Consider the following 23,928-nt stretch of genomic DNA (forward strand, 5'->3'; position numbering starts at 1 on the left):
TGCTGACTCAGCTGACCGTCCTGGGAAACCCACTGCCTGGGAATTCATGAGTCAGCGCTGACTCACCCCCTGGATTACGTGACAGGCAGGAGCACAGAGGCTCGACTGCGTCGCAGAGAGATTGCATGGCAGGACTGCCCCTGACAGCACAGTGGTCTGCCCAGAACTTTCCAGATCAAATCCTCTGTCTGGTAGTGTCTCTTTGAATAATCCCACAGGTGGGAAGTTTCAGGTTTTGTTTTATATTTAGTTATGAAATACTAAAAGAAACTAAAAGCAAAGCTTTCTTTCAATACATCTAGACTTCAAGTCCTTTCAGCTTTTGTCACAGAATTTTAGTTTCTTTTGGTATTTCATAATTCAACACTATTGATTGTTTAATAGTTATGGACGACCCACTGTTTTATTTATTTTGCCACGGGTGAATGCCTCAGAGAAGCCTGTATTACAAATACTTTTAATAATAATAATACAAAAAGAGGTAGGGGTACAGTTTACAAAAAAATTCTTACAGGACAAGTATTATTTAGCTCTGATAGCAATGTTTTTTTTTTTTTAGGACTGTTGTTAGAAGTGCTTTGAAAGATGATTTCAGAATGAGTTTCGCAAACTGCAAATCGGATTTGATTCATCGAGACTGGCTTTAAAAAAACAGTGCTTAACAAAACATCGGTCCTTCAAGTTTTCTGAATCGGACCCGCTGCGTGTATTGAGGACACAAATGCTGGTGGTGACCAAGCAGGAACTGAAGTAAATCTTTTTTTTTAAAACCAGAAAATAGAAGTCTTATCAAGGGTTTTTTGACAAGATGACAAGAGAAAGTTTTAGAATAAAAAATAAATAAATAAAAAAAGCTAAAAGCAAAATTTTCATAGCCCACCACAAATTATAATTATAAACAAGTCACTTATTATCTGATCCGTGACATAACCCCTCCCCAGTGCTACACTGTCAGCAGATCCGCTGATGGAGACAGTCTGTTCCTTGCAGGGTTAGGATTGTAGCGCTTATGTATGGAGATATGAGTGCTGAGAGCTGACACAGACGCTAACTGATAGAGAGTAATGTCCAGTGCCCAAGAAAACAACCTACATTCTGATCTATCAATCAAATAAACAAACCACAGTTCTCGGTGCAATGACTGTTTACTATCAGCCTCAGGCTATGCTTGTTTTTTGCTTTGTACTGAGTGGAAGGAAAAAAACTATGAAAATCTTCTAATCGAATCCTTCAGGAAAAGCAACATCTTGTAAAAACCAGGGAATTTCCAAAGATCTAGGAGCAGAAATATTATCAGTCGGTAATAACACATGTATTTGTTGTTTTAAACAAGTGTTAATTTAATGTCTGCTAACATTTTCACTTATGTTGAGGCCAAAGTTTAATTTTATTTGGTTCAAAGGCTGGGAATGCATTTTTTAGGTTGCAGAACTGAAACAGAACAGGTTATGTTTTGTTTTTTTTGTTTTTTTTTGGAATCGGCAATTGTATTTTACCCCATTTTCTACCTATTTGAAATGCCCAATTCGTAAACCTGGCTCACCGCTGCAACCCCCGCCCTGACTCGGAAGAGACGAAGACGAACGCACGCATCATCCGAAACGTGTGCCGTCAGCTGTCCGCTTATTTTCACTCTGCAGCCCGCCATGCAGCCACCTCAGAGCTACAGCGTTGGAGGACCACGCAGCTCTGGGCAGCTTGCAGGCGCCCAGCCAGTCTATAGAGGTCACTAGTGCGCAGTGAGCCGAGGACACCCTGGCCGACCTAAGCCCTCCCCACTCCGGGCAGCTCTTAGACAATTGTGTACCGCCCTCTGAGAACTCCTGGCCTTGAACCGGCGACCTCCAGGCTATAGGGCGCATCCTTCACTCCACGCGGAGTGCCTTTACTGGATGCGCCACTCAGGAGCCCAGGTTATGTTTTCTCTCTTTTCGTCTTTATTGGTAGCATAGCAAAAATACACTATTGCTAAGCCTGATCTAAGGGAAGTACTTATCCAGATGTAGCTGTTTGATTTAGGTTTAAACAGGGTTGTACTTGTATTTTCCATGCATTGTATTTGTTATATAAACAGAATACCTCACATGGAGTGCTGTGGTTATGTCACTAATGAGGATTGTGTTTGCTCTGTTAACGAGGGTTTGATAGTAAAAGTCAACTTTATGATCTGCATGATTAAGCGAATAAATAAAATGTAACTGAAGCTACTTACTCTGTAATTAAATGTACATGCCATTGATCAAATTAATGGCTTGGATTTCCAGACTTGGAGATCCTTAACGTAGTTACCAAACCACAGAACTCCCCCAGATTGATACCTGTTTAACCCAACGGCTCAAACTGACCCCACACTCACTGGAGTCTGTTCTAGCAGGATCCTGGAGGGTGGCGTGCTGTCAGGGCTATTCTCATTAAACAAGCACCTGCTGTGCTGCACGCTGGAATAAGCTGCTGGGCCAGTGCTTGTCGTGACTCAGGAGAAATAAAACAGAAAATAGACTGCAGGCATGAGTCACTCTGTGCCAAATAAGGAACTCAACCTCTGAAAAAATGTAGAACAAGGTTAGTGGCACATAATACTGTATCAGAAATGTATAAATGGTTTGTAAAGTATACTGAAAACAACAAAAAAAAAAATAGTAAATAATAATGAATTCAAATGTTTGTTTCTTCTGTCAAACAGACCCATGAGATATACCCTCCACTTTGATAGGAAGTCCTGTCGCTATGCAAACCAAGCAGGCCTGCTTCAGCAGGAGGATGTTATACAAATGATCCGCAACTGTAGCTCAGGGAACCAAGACAAAAAGTACATAAGAAAATGTATGACCAAGAGCAGGACATTCAGCCTCTTAATGATTAAAAAAAAAAAAAAAAAACATAACAACATGCTCTATATTTTCTGTTCCGTATGACATCATGGATCGTTATTGCTGTGTTACCTGACAATGTGGGCAATAATCCTTACACTATCAGTGCACTAGATCGGCCATTTTCAAAAGAGCTTTGAAACAGACTTTAATGTTCGAAGTGTAAAAAGTGGTCAGGATGTTAACAAGCCGGGCTCGTGTGGAATATATTTTCAAAAAAAACAATCCTTCTTTTCTCCTTTTTAAAATATCATATCTTGCTGGCCCTGTTTAGATAATCGTTACATTTTTTGATACATGCAAACAATTTTAAGGAGAAATGCATCTCAAAAGTAGTTACACCACAAAAATATTACCCATTTAATAACGGTCCTCTGTTGCTGAGTTTGGTGTTATGCTTAAAGTATTCTCGAGGGTTTGTTTTGTCCATTCGTTTTAAGATTTTAAAAACATCAATTAAGCCTTCTGTTATTTCTCTTCTGTGTTCTGGGCTAGGTAGATTCAGTTCTCTATTGTTAATTTCTTTCAACCCTGGGATTGGTCTGTTTGCTCTTCACTTTATAGAAGTTCCTATTTTCAGTATCATATCCTTGGTTTAACTGGTTTATTTTTATACAGCTTTAAAGTTTCCAATGAAAATAATTTGTATGTATCATAAATGTACTTCTCGGAGACACTGAATTTCCTTGAAATGTAGTACTTGTTCTACCTGAGGAATTCCCCCTCAAACCAACACCACCAATACAAACATAAGGAGAACCACAAAATGAGAACAAGGCAAACAGTAAGTGGAATGTGGAAACTTACACCTCCAAGTCAGGGTCTTTAAAAGGTGGATTTGATTAAAAAAAAAATACCAAAACTACATATTAAAAAAAAAAAAGCACTGCTTTATAACCCCCAATTCCCCCCCCCCCTCCCCCCCCCCCAACACACACTTTAACAAGACAAAAATATGTCCAGGAATTCTATAAGCCCTTCATGTAAAACACGTACACCCTGTTCACATGCACCATCATCACGTGTTGAAAGCTAATCAAAACGCGGCTTGCTCTTGCATTATTTAGGTAGTGTGGATTAGGATATGGTATTATAAATCATGCTTCTGGAATGTGTGATTGGATGTTGCTATACAACTGGGAAACAACAAAGCAGAGTTAAATCTGATCATATTAACACTAATTACGCAATCATTAGGGAGATTGTTACTCAATCTAAAAAACTGGAGGAACCACCTTTGTTAACTGGAAGAAAAGCATAGCTAAGGATGAAAAAAATATACAAATATATAAAGCAGCTTCTTGCGTCAGGTCTTTGGTCTATTCTTTAAATAGATATTGCAAAATGATTTCCATATATCTTTAAATGGAGCTTTACATGAGAGATCTAAAATGCATTTTCAGATATCTTTAAATCATTTTAAGATATCTCAAAACTACCTTTTCATTTAGAGATATCTCTAATAACTTCCTATTCATTTAGAGATATCTCTAAATCATTTAAAGATATCTTGAAATAACTTCCTGTTCATTTACAGATGTCTCTAAATAACTTCCCGTTCTTTTAGAGATATCTAAATGGACAGGAAGTCCGTTCAAAACAGCAATTTCACAGGATGTCATTTAGAGATATCTTAAAATTACTTCCTGTTCATTTCAAAATATCTCTAGATATATCTCTAAATGACAGGAAATTATTTTGAGATATCTCTAAATAAACAGGAAGTGATTTCGAGATATCTCTAAATGAGCAAAACATTATTTAACGATATCTGTAAATCTGTAAATTAAGATATCTTCAAAGGGGTTTATTTACAGATACCTCATTAATTTAAAGATATCTACAAATGATTTACAGACATCTCTAAATATGCTGATATCTTAAAATGCAATTTGAGATATCTCTAAATGATCATTTGTCTTGCCATAGTGGGGAGCTGTTAGAGAGGATAAAGGAGCATTAATTAATCTATAGCTATTAACATCAGAAGAATTCTGCTCCCTAAAGGCACAGGAGTAAATTAGTTGAAAATAAAGTTTTGCACTTAATTAGCAGTAAAGAGCTTTTCTGATATGAAGAAGTGACTTGCTTGATCTGCGTGTCTGAAGTCAACATCCCCTCCTACAGATATGGCTTAAGCATTAAAGCCTTGTTATCTGTCAAGCACTGAGCCGTGCACAATTACAGGCAGGTTTTTCACACAAGGAAAGTGTGCAGCAGTTACAAAAATTACTTACAAAGAAAAAGAAGAAAAACACCCTTAGTTTGTATTTCTGATCAGAAAAAACAAAAAACCTACTTTTTGACCCTCCATTGTTAAAGAGTTGAAAGCTTTTCTAAATTAGAAGCGTGAGTATCAAGCGAGTCACTGAGGAAGCAGATGAGTACTGTATCAACCAGGGGGCCTTTATCGGTTTTTATTAACAATCCCTATTGTATTTTGTTCAGAATATGTACATATTGGCCTGGTTTATGTACAGTAGTCAGCCTATTAAACTTTCAATTTAACGGAAAAGTGTATACTGTATATAGTACTGTACCTGGATTCCACTGGAGCGTTCAGCACAAACCCAGCGCCTGTGTTTCTGACTCACCGCTTTGAAATGTGCAGCACGCCCCTTCACCTCACAGACAATGTGAGCATCCCACATTAAACCACATCCTCAACGTGTGGGAATATAACAGTCTGCGTGGTACTGTCTTCCCACACAATAATCTATACAAGTTTATTTTCTAAATTACTTAGAGAACTGTTTCCAATATTAACCGATTAAGATAACTGCTGTTATTACCTATGATAGACTATGGTGGTTGTGTTTAAGTCACACAAGCAACCTCTCTCCTGTCCCTTGCATTCTTTATACTGTAATTTAATTGGTAGATTCATTTTAGATTGTGACCACTTTACTTATCACTGTTGTATCACCTAGATCCACAGAGCCACATACAGTATACAGATACCTACAGATCTTCACTTTGTTACATGAGCTTTCAAATTCTGTTGCTCCGATTGCTTGTGGGTTGTGTTTAGTTTAGTGTAATGTTCAGGGTGTAGTGTGCACTGTAATGTAATGTTCGGGTTATAGTGTGCACTGTAATGTAATATTCAGGGTATAGTGTGCACTGTAATGTACTGTTCGGGGTATAGTGTGCATGTAATATAATGTTCAGGGTATAGTGTGCACTGTAATGTACTGTTCGGGGTATTGTGTGCATGTAATGTAATGTTCAGGGTGTAGTGTGCACTGTAATGTAATGTTCGGGGTGTAGTGTGCACACACATTTTAGGATAATTTCTGGGTGTTGTATATGAGATGTGTGTTATATACGAGGTGTGCAATATTCCCTGGTTATAGTATTCTATATAGTTTGCTATTATACAGTTTGTTATACAAGGAATGTAGCCCGACTGCTCAGTCATGCCCATTATACACACAATGTGTTTTATATTCTGTTTGTTATGGTATTAAACTTCCCTTAGTATTGCTCTAGTTTGTATTAGGTATGTGCCCTTTTCCCACTTTTGTTTACCTCAAAGCTGTGATAAACAAGGCTTATCGTTTCATATCTGTTACTAGCATAACAGCATGACGCAAGTCCCTTATTGTTCAGAGGTTAACCTTTTTTATTTTGCTGATGACCTTTGTAGTCTATTACACCAGAGCTGGTTCTGCTTCCTGTGTCCTTCAGATACCTGCAGGACTGTCCCTCCCTCTCATAGCAGTAAAGGGCAAAATATACACAGCCTGACAACTTTACTGTTTTTGCTAATGACAGCCTTGGCATGGACTCCACAAAGGTGTCTCAGGGAATGCTAATATATACAGTGATTCATATTTCACACTATTGGTGCAGAGAGGTAGGCAGAGGATTGTGATGACGAACACCTCATTCAGGTTCATCTCAATCACAATTCTGCTATGGTGGGTGCATTATCATCTTAAATGTGGCCATGATTGAGTGGGCTGGATCGGTTACAGCGCTTAAATAAACTGACATTCGTTTAGCCTTGCCATAGTAAGCAAGGGACCCAGGGTACACTGGAGAACACGACCCACACCAGGTCATTGTCAAATCCAACCCGCTAGACAGGTCCTAATAAAGTGTCCAGCAGTGTACACGGCAAACATTGCAGAGCATTGTGGATCTGTTATTTTCCAAGATGTATTGAATAAATACAAATTACCTTCCAGTGCAATAGACTTTAAGGAAGTTGTCTTGCAATGCACCACATTTACAAATCCAGGAGCACCCTCCGCAAAGATAGTGAAACTGAAACAAGCCCATTGGTTTCTGTCCTATAATAGAAGGAGAGTCCTGCAACAGGAAGTTAGGAACAACAATTCGGCTCATGGGAAAACTGCAGTGAGAGTGAGAGCGAGAGAAGGTGTATGAAAGGAAGTCCCATATTGCCAGGTTGGCAGTGACATTTCAAAGTAATTTAGAAGTTTCCCTGCTGCAGCCTACTGCACAAACTGAAGCTTTCATCAACAAGGAGAAGGCAAACAGAGATGCTGCCCACATGTCAGACATTGCCAGGGATTAAAAGGAAACCATAGTTTAATGTGCTCCTCAAAATGGGAAATAGATTAGTAATGAACTTACTCAACAACTAGATCTGCCGCTGTGCTTGATTTCAGAGGGGGAAACCCAACGCACACAAATACAGCTTTTGCATATTGGATTAATCCTCTCTGGATAAAATGACATACTGTAAAGCGGCCCTTTAAACTGCATAAGCAGTAATAAGGCGGTATTGTCGTGACTCCCATCTGTTATTAATGCCATTCCACTGACACAAAAAGCATGGTTTCTTCATAACGGCCCGATTACATCATCGTAAAGAGAGAACACTGTATTGCAGTCTTGAGAGCTTCTTGGTTTTGGCTTACATGATTGGTGAAACAAAAAAATAATAATAATTAAAAATGATACCCATATACATATTTTATCTTTACATGGCTGAAAAATAAAGTACTACGTTTTGGCTATTACATAATAATAATAATAATAATAATAATAATACTAATAATAATAATACCACCACTACCACCACCACCAACAGGTTGCAATAGGTAGCTTTGTGAGTGCACAGAAGCACAAGGAGGTCTTTCTTCAGGTTGTAATGTAAGGTGCCAGTCACTGTGAATGAGGCAAGATTCAAATCCATCCACTACATTGGTGTGGAACTGGTACAGAAAATACATTTATCTTCACTTCCCATGAAAAAAGAAAAGTCAATTCAAAACGATATCAATACTGTAAACGTGTCACCAAACTATACCAAATATATCAACTGGGTGTTAATTAAGCCAAACAAACACTGAATATATGACAGAATTAATTCAGTTCAACCCCCCCCCCCCCCCCCCCATATCCCCACACACACTGTGGGCAGAACCCAATTCTTAATGTGTTGAGTGGGCCCAGTTCACTTCCTGAAAACTGTAGTCCTTTTGTATGCATCTCTTGTAATGGAATCCTTTTCAAAACGTTTCTCATAATAGCAATATATAATAAAGCATAGTGCAAGCATTATAAATCCCAGTGAGGTATGGTAAAAACCTATTAAAAACCAGGACTGACCATGCAAAACTATGGTAAACGCATTTGGGAAAAAGTTAAACAAAACCAAAGCATTGAAGTCTGCATAATGTTAGGTGAATCCCATCGGTGCTGGAATAGTTTGTTCATATGAAGTACAACGTATATACAGTATGTGAAAAAGATCTATCGTGGCCAATGGTTGAAACAATGCGGCAGCAAGACAGGTCATTTGTTCGGAACCATCACCAGTAACTTGACAGAAAGAATCACAGAGAACACTTTGTTACCATTTCCTGGACACCGCACATGATGGAACTGAAAGAAATCAGACAAACGACTGACATGAAGCGAAATAAACAACAGCAGCTCAAAGATTTAACAAAAAAAAAACCTTGTTTATTTTTCACAAGGAAGAAGTAGACAAAAAGAAATCATTCAGAACAGGTACTCTCCTCTCGTAACAGAGTCGACAGACAACGAACAGCACCAAGCTAAAAAACAAAGAATGAGAAACTGTACAAACAGCTACAGAACAAATTCGATCATACAGAAACATGGAATATTGCACTTTGCTTCTAAACCATTTGGGATTTTTTTCCTTTCATTTTTGTTCCTAATTTCAAAAATGAGGAAACTAGCTTGAACACTGGACTATAATACAAGACCAACGTGTTCAGGGTTATGGGATTGACCAATGAAACACTTAGAGAAATAAAAAAAAGAAAGAAATTAGCTGCTGTTTCTTTTTTTCTTTTAATTATCATTTAGACCACATTTAAATCTTTTGACAAAAATACACAAAAGTGTCAGCAACAACCAAGCCACCTGCTGAAATATTGGTCAATTCCATTTTCGGTAGACTTTTATAATGTCTGTAGGCGTTTGCTGTATACAACAGCAATTGTTCCCTAGTCTTTTTTTAAAAAAAAACAAAAAAAACCACACACCATGGAGTCTGACTGAAAAACAAACACCAAATGCCCTAGGTCATCAACTACCCCAGTATTTAAGAAATCAAAATGTAATACAGGGATCTTGTGAATTATTCTCTCACTTTAAAGGACCAATTGTTTTCCCTTTTTGTCCGAATGTAGGTGGGTATAAAAGGTGAAGATTCAGCCTGGCAATATAAGAATTCCTAGTTTGGCTGCAACTGGAATTAAGTAATCATTTATGAAAATAATAACAATAAATCATGTCAGTTCTTCTTCAAGGCCACTCAGTTAAGATCACTTTTTTTGATGTGTGTACAGGTTTACATGGTGAAAAGCTGGATGATTATTACAATGTGCTGGCTGGTTCGATCTGTAAGAATGCCTCTTGTAAACTTTTTTGGATTGGTACTTCACGGAGGAACAAGTGAGGGGGGGGGGGAACAGTTGATCTACCAAAATGTTTTCCCAGTCCTTCAACCTTTAACAAAAAAATAAAATCACCTTCTCATAGAAGTCTGTGTTAACCCTACGCACCAACAGATTTTCATTTGCTCCATCTGTCTTTAATATAATGCATTTAAACAGTCTAGAACATGTCAGCCTGTTCTAGCTTGCTTCAAGTTAAGCCATACAGCAAACCAGACCTCTTTGGCCTCTGTGCCGAACTGTTTGCTGTAATAGCCTGTACCTTTCTATCTTTGTTTTTTTTGGCTTCATAGGACTGGAAAAAATGTGGTATGGGTGGATTCTGCAAGCTCGGCGGGACAAAAAGGGAATCTTACTTGTCTTTAAAAACTGCCTCCTGTCTGTGTTTGCATCCCACATTATTATGTTTACTATTTTCAACAGTGCAATTAAAAGAAAAAAAAAAAAAAAAAACACACAGTATAGCATTCCAACTGTTTGGCAAGTGAGACGTTCACCTGAGAGTGACTGTTTTAGGCAGTATGTAACAACGCTGCTCTGTGGTTATAGTAGAAAGGTAACAAATGCTCAATCTGAAGCGTGCAGTCTTCACAAAATATCCCCCACTAGTACTCTCTGGAATCTCAGTTTGTTGTGTTTGTAACGCAGGTTTGTAATCTGTTGCTGTTCTACTACAGGAGGCTGAAGAACACACATACAGCAAACAAAAATGGGCTAAAGGCATTTGATGTTTGAAAACAAAGCCACGATTGGATCCAAGCTGAAAAGGTATCAGCCCGAGAGGCCAGTACGGAGCAGGTCCAACGCAGGTACAGTCCAGGCTACATTTCTTAATAGGAACTCAAAAAAAAAAAAAAAAAAAAGTCATTGCATTCTTCTCAGCTTATTTTTCATTTCAGTTTCTTTTCTTTTTTTAATGCTGTACTCTGCATTGTTCATAGTTGTGCAGATTAGGAGATTCAAGAAGGAGTAAAGCCTGCACTCTCTAGTCCAGCATAAAACGAGGAAAAAAAAAAGTTTTATTTCATGATTTTAAAACACAGCCACGCAACACAAGCACTAGGCAATATGCGCAAACTTCCAACTGAGGCAGGAGGACAAAATCATAACAAAAAAAAACAAATCTTCCCTCTGAAGTAAAATGCTGCTTAACGCCATACAGGAAATGCTTTTTTTTGTTTGTTTGTTTTGCTTTTCTACAGAACCTGCTCTCTAGAGTCACGTATGTGCCACGGTTACAGAAAGCAAAGTTTTCTAGGCAGGCAGAGCAGTCTTGTGTCTTTAGGCCATAGGCTTCAATATGATTATCACAGGTTGTCTAATATCAATCCACCACTCGGCAGGAAAATGTCCGACAGTTTCCTCTGCTCGTAGTGGACTTCTCGTCACATTTTCTCTGTTCGAAACAGAGCTAGGACGCTAGTATAAAAATCCTCAAGTAAACTCTGGGTGGGTCCGGGTTTCCTTCAGCGAGATGGGCAAGAATCTGGTCTCCCTTCTTCATTACCGTTTACTTGATCTGGATTTGGGTCAATCTGGCAAAAATAAATAAATAAATAAATAAATAAATAAATAAATAAATAAATAAAATGTGAAAGACATGGAGATAGTCATTTACAAAAACGGAATTTATATGCAAACAATAATGCACTTAAGAAATTATTTAAATACACCACAAATTGAGGAGTTATTTATTAAACAAATATTGTTAACTACCCGAATCTGGAACTGGGCCCTAAGTTTGTGTCCTGGCTCCCTTTTCACCATTCTGACAACCAAGCCACAGTGGTCGATGTCATTCAAAAGGTTTGTATTTGTAAAACTAGAGCCCCATGTTTTACGCAAATATGAAATAGCACGAAATAAAACAAAATGCAACATACAAAACAAAATGCAAACATAAAATGAAAAATTACAAAGCAAACACAGAATGACATTTTTTAAATTAGGAGGCGTGACAGGGAGAGCCCTGTCGCTGGTTCGTGGAGTGCATGTGTGCCTTTCAGAAAGCAGCTGCGATGCGCAACAGGAGACTCATTGCTAGGCGACCAGTTGAGCAGTGGGCTCGCCCTGTGTTGTGCTGATCGAGAGGTCTGGATTGGCTGGGGGGCATGCCCGTGGATGCGACGTGGAGCTCAGAAAGCGGCAGAGCTACAGCTCGGGGCTGCTGCAGTGCCATTGACACAAGGCGGGCGTGGAGAGAGAGCTTTTGTTTACATCAAGGAGCGGAGCGTCCACTCCACAGGACAACTACAACGAAACCCTTCCATTCAGCAGTGTGGAGTAGTGGTTAGGGCTTTGGACTCTTGACCGAAGGGTCGTGGGTTCAATCCCTGGTAGGGGACACTGCTGCTGTACCCTTAAGCAAGGTACTTTACCTAGATTGCTCCAGTAAAAACCTGACTGTATAAATGGGTAATTGTATGTAAAAATAATGTGATATCTTGTAACAATTGTAAGTCGCCCTGGATAAGGGCGTCTGCTAATAAATAATAATAATAATAATAATAATAATAATAATAATAATAATAATAATAATAATAATAATAATAATTCCAAGACGGCGCTCGTGAAGGCACTGCCCAGCCGAGGCCATGTGAAGAGACAGGAGTGTCCTTGAGAAAGCTGGGGCTCCAGGAGCCCAGAAGTAGGTCAGTTTAAGGGATGTTGATCCCACCACAGTATAGGAGAGGGTTACGTAGAGTAGCAGGTTCCTGGAGCGGGACGTTCCTTGTAGTCGTTTATATAAAAAATACTTTAAACAAATATGGCAATCGTAGTTGTCAAGGCTCAGCCATTATCATAGACACGGTCTGAAGGGAAACAGAAGCTGTGACTAGCATTTGCGCAGATGTATAATTTGGAACGAGTCGTTTGGGAATTAAAATTGTGATGGAATAGAAGAGACGTTTGTTTCTAAAATGCCTAAACCACCTGCATAACAATGAAACAACGCTGCAAAGAATTTCTCCTGACTTCGCTTGGCCCACTGTTTAATCCACTGGAGATAGCCACTGGTGCACCAGTGGATACAAATATGTTTAACGAATGTATTGTGAATGTGTTGCGGTACATGAAACTAAGCGACAGTGTGAACAACATTCTGAAATAAGCCATTTTTTGTGTTTGTGATTTAAGATCCTTCATGTGGATTTGATTTCCATTGTGCAGCAATAGAAATATTTTTGTATTTATTTATTTTATCTTATTGTATTTTTATAGAGGGCATGGGCAAGTATTTACTATAAATAGGCAGTTAATTAAATAGTGGGGGACTTCACGTACGTTACCATTACTGTCGCGAATGAGAAATTATGGTAACGAAATTTCTGTGCTAGGTGTTTGTCAAAATCATAAAAAAGGATCATTTTTAATAAAAAATATGTATTTAGTTAAAACATGATGTATACTTTGTTTATTTATATACATCTATTTGAGTTATTTTATTAATCCGTATCTGGAATAAAACAATTTTAGTAGATGAAACAAAAATAAAATGTAAAAAATAAAACAAACAATTATAAAAAATAAATTTCATGGGGCTTTATGCATAACATGGTAGTCACCAATACAAAGAGTTGTTGTGGTGGAGGCTTTTAAATATGCAAAATAAATAAAACCCAGACAGAGTTCCTGTGCAGCGTTCTCATACCTCTGAATAGAGGGGCGGTGGTTGAAAGCGGAACTCTTGGATATATGCGAATAGTGGTCCCTCGAGTGCCCGCTCAAAGTCATCCCGTGCAGCAGGGGGCGCCATGCTGTTCTGTCTCTGTTCTTCAGTGGTGATTTCTGCATAGCTTGGTGGTGCTAAAAATATAACAGTAATAAATGTAGGTTAGAATTAAAACAGCCATTCATCAGAACTGTCAACATGAGGAGTACAAACTCAGAAAGTTTAGTTTTGTCCCAGTTTACACACCTTACAAATTAAATCTTCTTTTATTTTACTCAGGAGTCATGTTTATTTTAAAAGCTTTGTTTGAAAGACTTCAAATGGTACAGAAATCACAATAATGATATGAAACGCTTAATACAGAGTTTCAGTAACAATGCTACATTTGTATAACAAACCCCAATGCACATGAGGTACTATAGCATTAGCCGTGAAGTAGCTAACAGGCAGCAGTCTTCTTCCTTACCTTCGGGTCTTTCCAGAAGTGCCATACTCAGCCAGTTCATGTTCATGCTGCACTGACTGCTCACACTGGAGGTGCGACTGCCGAAAGGGTGCAGGGGTATCGTACCGATGACCAAAGGCAAATTCAGAAGCAGGTTCATTGCTCCAGGAATATCCACATATACCTATGAATGAAACGGGACAGGACTTAGACCTGCTAAGACCTGCGATAACCACAAGCAAAAATACATTGGTCAGATTAAAGCACAGAGAATAACAGTATGAATCAGCTGTATGTCAAGTATAAACGGCACATTGAATCTGTTTGTGCAGGGTGAATTAGCACACCTGAGAGGACAAGAGCTTATTTAAGTGTCATAACCCCACACCTGTGCACCTGTTCTACATTAGCATGAGCAATCCTCTTAGCAACACCTGTAGAGAACATCCAGAACTGATGGGATTGTTAGGCGGGTTATATTTAGGTTTGTCTGTTCTGTAATCTTTTAAGAGAAAGACTCGAGGACTCTTCAGGAATTTCAGTTCCTTGCAGAGTGAATACTGGAGAAGGCCACTTTAAGGAGGTTGGGTTTGTGTTCACACAGCTGTACAGCAAATTACAGCGGGGCACTCACATTTACCAATACCTTACCATGCACACTCAAAGGCAGTCAACTCTACCGTTTACACTTCAGACATTTAAAGACTGTGCCAAACTCCACACAGCATAATGTAGCAACCGACTCACCGGGGTGAAAAAGTAAACCCAACATCCAGGCTTTCTAATTGATGAAGCAGAGTTCAAGAAACAACCAAGCGAATAAATATCATACTGAATTCATTTAGAGGCTGATATCTGTTTTTTATTTTTTAAATGTGTAGTGACTGCCTAAATGTTTAGTAGCAGTAAACTATAGTGAAATGTGTACATGTTTAAAACTGGACACCCCTAATTACCTGGCTGTAAGCTACAGTGCAATTCTCCTTGCTGAAGAGGGATGCAATTAGAAAGCCCCCTATTACTGTAGGGATCAAGTTCTTACTCTAACCTGAATATCTGTGTGTGTATAAAGATATTTAAATTATTACTTTTTTACTGCTTAAGTTTTAAAGATTGGATTGGTGAGGTTTAAAACATTGTTATTATTATGGTGAGGTTTAAAACATTGTTATTATTATGGCCAAAAGTTGTGCATCACCCTAAAGAATTAACTAATTTTGCTTGGATGAAAGCTGGATGGAAATAAGTCTTTCATTGCATAGCAGTTTTATCCACTCTAGAATGTACTGTGGTCTAAGCTGGTACCACCTGAACCTTTCTCCGGTATGGTTTGCCTGTTAAGGTTGTGTGGGCCTGTCAGTGAAACCTGGAATACCTCCAAGTGCTGAATAATGTTACGTTAACATATTTAATTGCACACCGCTTTGTAGTTTTCCCCATATACTTAATGAAAAACCAGAGAAATTGAAAAATGTGACATTTCAAAATTTAACATTAAATACTGTACTACTACTGTGGCTTCAGGACTTTTGCAACATCAGTATCATGTTTCTTTGGATTACATGATGTTAAATAAAAGATCTACAATTATATAAATAAATGGTTTCAATCCTAAAATTCTAGGTGATGCAACACTTTTGGCCATAGCTGTAGGTCAAAAATATCTATGACGATTTCCTGACTCAGTATGGCCAGTGGCAACATGAGACATACGCACCATTAGTGAATATTCCACTCTGATTATGCTGCAGTCCAGAATGGAGGGAGACACTGGAGGGATTTTCAGCATTTTGCCACTCCACGTTTCTGTTTTGCCAGAGGACAGGGACTCCCCACGCAGATTGGCTATGAGTTGTTTGACTTCTTTCATTTTCCCTTTGGCATAAAAAGTCTGTGTTTGGTAAATGGCTGCCTTTGGCACCACCATGCGGGAGGAGCAGTTCTCAATTTCAGCAAAGATCTGAATGGATTCACCTGCAAAGGAAAGCACAAGTCAATTATCACTTATACATTTAAAACGCTGATTAAATGTTTGTTTGTTTTCAAAATGCTATATGGAACACTACATTTTTTTCCTGTCAATTATAGTAAAGACCACTTTTAAATTTGATCATAATACTACTAATACAAAATAATTTGCTTTCGATTCTCTCCCCCCCCCATCATAAATGGAGTGATGGGATGAATACCTCCAAGTGCTGTCCAATCATTATCATTTTATCACTGTATAAGACTTTTGACACAAGAGTGCTTGAAATGGAATATTGAGGTCCTTACCAAGGGTGTAGCCCTTTCTTTCAATTTTGGCACTTAAGGAGATGGGACCTGAGGTGCAGAACCAGCAACAAAGAGTCTTCTCTTTTGTGCCTGCCTGGGGTGACTGCATACAAAACACACAGATAGGAAACACACATCAATTCATATACTCTTCAGAATGCTGTCAAGTTAAGCCTTTTATGGTTTCTTGGAGTATAAAAACACAACAGGCATATACATATATATATTTTTTTATAATGTTCCAGACCCCAGTAAAAAATCCCTGTTGGGTCTATGAAGTTGCTACATTAAAATTGTTTTAATAACAAATTAGTAAATATTCTTCCAAACGACAACCAGAGGAGCCAGAAATCTAAAATTCCTCCACCACCAAAATACTTGTACTTGTAATCCACAAGATGTCAGCGATTTACAGATTAAAGAGCGGGCCAAGGACGTAGCCCTTGAATGGGTAACACAGTTCCAAGTGTTTCTGCATACTAGATGTATTAGGGAAGGATTTGAAAAGGCAAGACTGGAGTATGGTGCCTGTCATTGCCTTCACTAATTGGCAGTGCAGAACAAAAAAATCTGGTAACATAACAGCCATTCATTCAAATAAGTAGTTGCGGAACAGCCCGAAATTCTTATTTTTCTAGAAGCTCAAGTGTGTACCCCTGACAAACAAATATTTTCAATAAGGGAGAGAATTATTGGATAGGAAACTCATTAAGAGTTTGTGTAAAGGGGCTCCCGAGTGGCGCATCCAGTAAAGGCTCTCCGCGTGGAGTGCAGGGTGAGCCCTATAGCCTGGAGATCGCAGGTTCGAATCCAGGCTATGTCATTACCGACTGTGACCGCGGGTTCCTAGGGGGCGGCGCGTAATTGGCCGAGCGTGTAATATCGATTTATAATTTAATATAATAATGAAAAACAGTCTTACTGGGATGTGATCCAATGACAAGATTGTGTTTCCTACCATAAGAAATTTCTAACATTTAAAAAACATTTTTTATACCACATCATTATTATTTTACATTCTTTAGGAGACTGTATATCAAAACGAAAAATAGCACATACCAGCAATGAAGGAGTGTTGATGTCAATGTGTTCAAAGACTGTAAATTCCTTCTTCACTTTCATTGGCAGAAGCCACGGCCTGTGCAATTCAGCTTTCACCCAGTAGCGCACACTGCCATTTTTGCCTTCAAAGGAGGTAGCCAGGGGTCTGTGTGGAAAACAAAACATTCATTAAACTATTATTATTATTATTATTTTATTTCTTAGCAGACGCCCTTATCCAGGGCGACTCACAATTGTTACAAGATATCACATTATACATTATTTCACATACAATTACCCATTTATACAGCTGGGTTTTTACTGGAGCAATCTAGGTAAAGTACCTTGCTCAAGGGTACAACAGCTGTATCCCCCACTGGGGATTGAACCCACAACCCTCCAGTCAAGAGTCAAGAGCCCTAACCACTACTCCACACTGCTGCCAAAATAACATCACACATCCTGCAGCAACGCAGCAACACAAACCACGTATTCACTCCATTGCAATGCTATACAAAATTAAATGAGGAACCATCACACCAAAAGTGGGACAGTTGGCATCCATGTTCCCGTGCATTACCATTCAAATAACCAACGTCATCAAATATTAAACATCTGAATCTCAATTTCATGAATTGAAAATATATGCGGCACCAATGGCATTCTGGATTGTGCAAACCAGGGTTACCAGTGTAGGGGCACTTATTCAAGTTTAAAGAATGTGTTGCAACAGCATGCCAGAGCAAACAGTATCACTAAACTGTGTCACCAGGAGAAGACAGATACTCACGTTTGTGGAAGCTCAAAACTAAATGCATACTCGTGTCTTCCTGAATGAATAGTGGTGAGACTTTCTTCAGAGTTATCATCATCTGAAACATAAACAAACATTTTCCAAATACGTGTACACGTACCGTGGCACAACATTTTACGAAGTGGACAAAATGCGCTACAAAAAGTTAGGGGGAAGAAAAAAAAAAAAAACCAACAACAAAAAAATAAACTACAATTTTTTTAAGTAAACCTGAAAACAAAACAAACATCAATTGAATATTACTGCAATATAGGCGTACCTGAACTGTTATTACCCCCAAATTGCACAACCAAGTGTTAGAACAGTGGTCAGTTTGCTTTTCTTGAAGCACACCTGCTTGCAGTTTTATGTAACCAATACCATTTCACAATATTGTTTAAACAAGAAATGTGCTATTTTTAAAACACATATTCTGCCCAGAAACAAAGCACTCAGGCAAGTACCTACTGAGGTAACACAATGCACACCATCTGCAGAGTAGCTACAGAAAAGGAAGGCCCCAGGAGGCAGACTGGTTCTTAGCTGCAGGGGATGGAAAAACACCTTTTTTAATTTTTTTAAACCGTCCAATTAGGACACTAAAGTTAAGAAGCTCCTCCCTAGTCAGCTGTGCCCTTGAGGGGTTTTAAATTTGTGGTAAACAATTCGACCTTCGTTATTTCCTTTCAATGTCGTCACGTTTTCCGTGTAGACTGTGCATTCTGTACTGAGCGTTTCTCAGACACACATATTATACACAAATAAAACAACAAATAAATTGTACTCATTGCAAAAAGAAGAGAATTGCCAATAAATGCAAATCGTAGCAATATTAGTTGGTAACACGTCTGTTAAATACAGTTGCATTTTTAAATAAAATGAAAGCCCCCACCTCAAAAGGGAAAAGATGCTTTAAAGTAGTGGTTTGATAATTTTAAAAAAAAGTCTAAATATGCATCCTTTGTTTGTCTATTTATGTACTGATGTGCAGATACAATTGTGTTACAGTGTAAAATACATGAACATTCGTAATCGTAGCCCATTGCCTGAACACTTATTTATTTGAATTCCCGTTATAACTAAATGTAGCCCTTGTCCTGGACATGATGCGCTCCCCCCTCCCAGTCCTGTTCCATAACGCTGAAGTTGCTTTTCTGCCAGCTCAGCAGTCTATAGCAGCCTCAGCAGCAGCGCTGTGTGGTAAACAAGTGCTGAGCTGTCAATCAAAGCAGGAGAGGACCGGCCTGAACCGGTGCGAGCAGCTCCACAGCCGGTCTTTCTCATATACATTACAGTATGCAGCATTCACAGCGCAGCCTAACCTGAGCGCTCTCAGTGACGTCCCCCTTACGGCAGCACACTGCTTGAGCAGCATGGCGTCAGGAAGCAGCCTTGTGTGTTGTGTGATGGAGATATCAAACAGTTATAATTATACATACCCAGAGACGACAGTGCACTGCATTAGAAATAAATACGCCACCAAATGATTTAGAAACTAGAGCACTTTTATTTAATTATTTATTTTTTTACATACAACCAATTTGTCCACCAACAGTGAGCATGCAATTATTACAGTAACTTGTGGCAGGCATCGACAAACAAAACATAAAACTAAAGCGAAATAGCATACATTTCATTTAACAGATAATACATATTTTAAGATTGCGCGATATATTTTATAAAATGATACATGTTTTACATTGACGGATATGAAAAGTAAAAGAAACAGCAAATTTCAAAACTTTAGTAATTTGACTTAAATAGGAAGCACTGTATGTGCTGTACAATCTACCTGTATTTCATTACATTAAAAAAACATGCATTTGGAATGTGTTGCATTGCAAAGCACTTGGGAGACAAGCGTGTTATAGTTGTGCAGAATCGCGTTAAGGGCCAATAAAGAAACACGACATTCTATTGAAAGTGGAAACAATTAGATAAACGTGCAGAATTCAGTATTAACTAGAATACATTCGCTTTCTCTTTCAACCCTTCATGCGCAAAACACCGGCAAATTGAGTTGCACAATCAGCATCCAACCCTAGTACCCTTAGCAACAAACTAACAAAACATATCGACCAATGAGAATCGGCCTGGGAGTGGCAGCTGTAACCAAGCTAGAGTGAAGCGTAGAGACAGGGAACCGTCTTCAAGACTAACTTTAAGAGGGTAACAATGCAACTCACAAAATGAATGCGTGTGGCTTAATGTGTGCGGTGAAACTTAAGAGGCATATTTTAATTGTACCTCACACATAGAAATAATGTCATGTTACACTAAATGGAAAATTGACAAAGGAATACATCATTTTCAATAACCTAAATAAGTTTACGGTCATTGTAGGAATAGCATTTCCTTCATGATAATGTCTCCGTCTTTTATGGCACTGTAGCCATTTATTGATTTGTATTATTATTTTGTTATTTGGCATGCAATTATGACTTGGCGTCGTCGTCTTCGTACAGAGAACCTGGGTTGTGCATTACAACGAACACTTACGTCATTATTTAAAATGATACAATTCATCTAACTTCACGGAACAAATTGCTTTTCTTTTCTTGTCTTTTCTGCAGGCATGAAGTCACGATAGTCATCTGACGCGTCCAACCAATCGTGGAACAGAACGGCAAGCACCCAATTCCCCCCCCATACAACCAGTTTCTGAACAGGATTGAACCGCTTTTGACAAAGGGTGGAAACTTGAGGAAATCATCTATGAAAATTAATTTCTAGAAGATACAACAATAAACTATACCCTATAAAACTATACGTTTAAAGGCTTTGATCGTTTGTGTTCAAATTTTGTAAAAACGCCGTTCTTTAACATCTCTTTATTAAGTGCAGAACAGCTAGTTCAAACCCCAGTGAAAAAAACAAGCATACTGACCAAAACTGCGTCTATTTAAGTGTATTGTGTATTACTGCTAGGTATAAGGTCGTTTTAGTATACTGTAACATTATACAGTAACATTCTCGTTTAGTTACATTTCACACAGTATCACTGCACGAATCTGCTGAAATGATGTATTCTAGTATCAAACTCATAGTTCCTCGTCATGCCATCTATAAACAGATATCTGTAACCTGCGTTAGTAGCATCTCCATACCTTTATATAGACTATGTCAAACTGGATACCCCTGCAACGTCATATATGATTTTGAATAAAGCTCTTGTTTTCCACAATGTAAAGATGTCGATACCCCTGTCTGAATAAAGAATCAACCCTAAATGAACACTTGATTGTACGACCATGGCACAGTAATAATAATAACGTCCTGAGGATCGAATTGCGATGTGATTTATGGACTTGTTTTGCTCGGACTCTTCTTTCTTTTTTTACAGCAGACACCATTCTTCAGATGGCTTCTTATTGTTCACTTAGTCCAAGCAGTTCTGGGATGATGCTTTGACGGGAATTAATTTCAACGACATGCGGATCGAAATGTTGAAACGTGTTTTTATCAATAATATTATCATTTTAAATAAATTATATAGTTTTTTTTTATGTGTCTAACTTCCTCAAGAAACTGTCCAGAGCATCTATTACGTTGATTGCTATCGTTATACATTCCTACTAAAAACAGACTTTTAAAAGTATATATATATGCTTACCTCTTTCATGCCCAATTAAGATGTCTTTATGATTTAAGTATTCCACTTCTTCGGTGAAATTCTGCGTGTAGGCAGTATTGGATCCAGCATTTCTAGATTCAGTCCAACGAACTTTTGCAAACCCTTTCGCGTGGATTTTGAGAGATTTCACCCTGATTTCTCCGGTGACCTCGATGACCACCCTTCCTGAGACGCAATCCCCGCTGGAGAACACAGGGACATTGCTGTCATTCAGACAGTCGTAGCTTACTGTAAAACTCTTCACCTTCCCCAGCACCATGGTTGTAAGAAAAACGTACAAAAATATTTCTCTGGAAAAAAAAAATTAAGATCTCATATAAAATGTGATCTTTTTTCTTTCTTTCTTTCTTTTTTACACTGATCGATGCCTTTGCCGTGCAAAAGCTGCAGGCAGGATCAGTGAGTTTCTGACAAACAGTTCATTGAGTTTTGCAGGTTTCAATAACAGCAATAGATGCTGTTATTACGCACCTTCCTGCTCTATGGTCTCTGTACAAAGACAAACTGATCTTCTCTCCCTGCTCACTTTATCAGAGATGCTGTGAAAAACAACCCTACTGAGCATGTGCATGATTTCATCCAGCCTCCACTTCCGCCTTTAGAGTCAGTACAGCCCAGGCACAGCAGAGGTTTAGAGTCAGTACAGCGGCACCATGCCCATTGGGCAGCACGTACGCTGACAAAAGAAGTGCATTTTCATCATGTCAGCCCCTTCTCTTCCATAGGTGTATGTGTGAAACATTTTATATTTAAAGCCATTTTCTTTATTCATGACTGCTGGCACAACTAATGCATTAAAGGTGGTGGATCGCTCAAATCTGCATACGTTCACTGATGGATTAAAGAGATTTGACAAACTAAACTGCCCTGTCATGGTGAAGTTTAACAGTCCTCCGTGCAAGGGAGTCCTTTTCGACACTAATGTTCAATCGCATTAGATCAATTAATAAAGGCACTATTATGCGTAACGCTATGAAGACAAACCAGCGACATAAGGACTAGTGGCAATGTGCACTTTGTGACACAGCATTTAAACCAGCTTTTGAGTTTGATAAACTGCAAAAAAAATATATACCTTAGTTTTTCTGTTTATGTAGCCATGTACATTGCGTCGAAGTAATCAGAACCTCGTGCACAATAACACATTTTACAACCGGTTCGTTAATTTGATACGTTTTTTAATGGCCCCACTTTTTTCTTCTTTTAGCTAGATTACGAATGCTACATCGTCCCAAGTTCCGCAGCGGAAACTTCCTCGTGTTCAAATGGACAGAGCTGTGCTAATGTTAGTTGCCGAAAAATCTGCAGCTCTCCTCTCAGCAATACGAATGCCACCACGTGGATTTCAATGGAAACGCAACAGCAACCGCAATTTTACCCAAGAGTGTATTTCTGCAAGCTCGTGGGCTCCGTCGCGGTGGCTCCCCTGTTGCTAATCTTATAGGTCGGTTGTTTCCAAAAGTAGCCGCATATTCTAGGTCAAGTTTACATTAAACCGCAACTATTATAATAATTGAAAAAGATAACACTTACAAAGACACAAGATATGTGCCATTTGTATTTTAGTTTAGATTTGAAATTAGCTTTTTATTACTGTAGCACAATTGTAACTGGGCACTTGTATTAAAGTGTTTACTCAAAGTAACGTAAGGAAACATCTGTATATATAGTTTATACAACGCTACACAATGGGCTAATATAAAAGAGCTTTAAGTGTATGCAAGATCGAGATCGTTATTGTTGCATAGTGTAACTGAGAGCAAAAAAGGGAAACGTTATGCAGCAAGTGCAGATTCTACCATTATCTGAGCTTTGAAGATACTGCTGTACGTGTTTTTTTGTAAAGGATGGTGAGTTTTTCTGTTGCTAGTGTTGCTACCTGTTGATTTATGTTATGTTGAACAGGGATTCTTTTGTGTATAGGGACATCTTGCGCCCATTCACTGCAACTGCAGCTATAGTGTTACAATACTGCAAAACAAATTAATCGAATTGGCTCTGCTGCCTTCTGTGAGGGATCACCTCCACCTACCGTTATTTATTTAATATTACACCAGGCTCCCTGTTTTAAGTAATTTCCTGTTGCCCCACTGGAAATTCAACACCTATAACTGGGTGCCACCACTCCACACTTATCCACACTGATTCCGGTCAGTAATATAATATTTAGAGCAAACCAAATGAAAAAAAAGAGTATTTTAATTTGCGTTACAAGTATGTCGTTTTTTTTTTTTTTCGTATGTTAACCTATAACACATCTAATTGTAAAAGGATAAATAAACCCCTC

At 38.5% G+C, this 23,928-nt stretch overlaps 1 protein-coding gene across 1 annotated transcript; it reads right to left on the bottom strand.

The window, feature by feature from the left end:
- Nucleotides 1-8,791: 8,791 nt before the first annotated feature.
- LOC117403977 (arrestin domain-containing protein 3) lies at nt 8,792-22,166 on the bottom strand. The gene is made up of 8 exons (XM_034006525.3): nt 21,621-22,166; nt 18,005-18,086; nt 17,233-17,380; nt 16,174-16,276; nt 15,614-15,870; nt 13,918-14,080; nt 13,431-13,585; nt 8,792-11,313 (listed from the first exon to the last, which is right to left on the bottom strand). The coding sequence occupies exons 1-8, from the start codon at nt 21,898-21,900 to the stop codon at nt 11,245-11,247; spliced, it is 1,257 nt and encodes a 418-aa protein (XP_033862416.1). The 5' UTR covers nt 21,901-22,166; the 3' UTR covers nt 8,792-11,244.
- Nucleotides 22,167-23,928: the final 1,762 nt, after the last annotated feature.

Source organism: Acipenser ruthenus, chromosome 2 (assembly GCF_902713425.1).
Source record: "Acipenser ruthenus chromosome 2, fAciRut3.2 maternal haplotype, whole genome shotgun sequence".
Lineage (NCBI taxonomy): Eukaryota > Metazoa > Chordata > Actinopteri > Acipenseriformes > Acipenseridae > Acipenser > Acipenser ruthenus.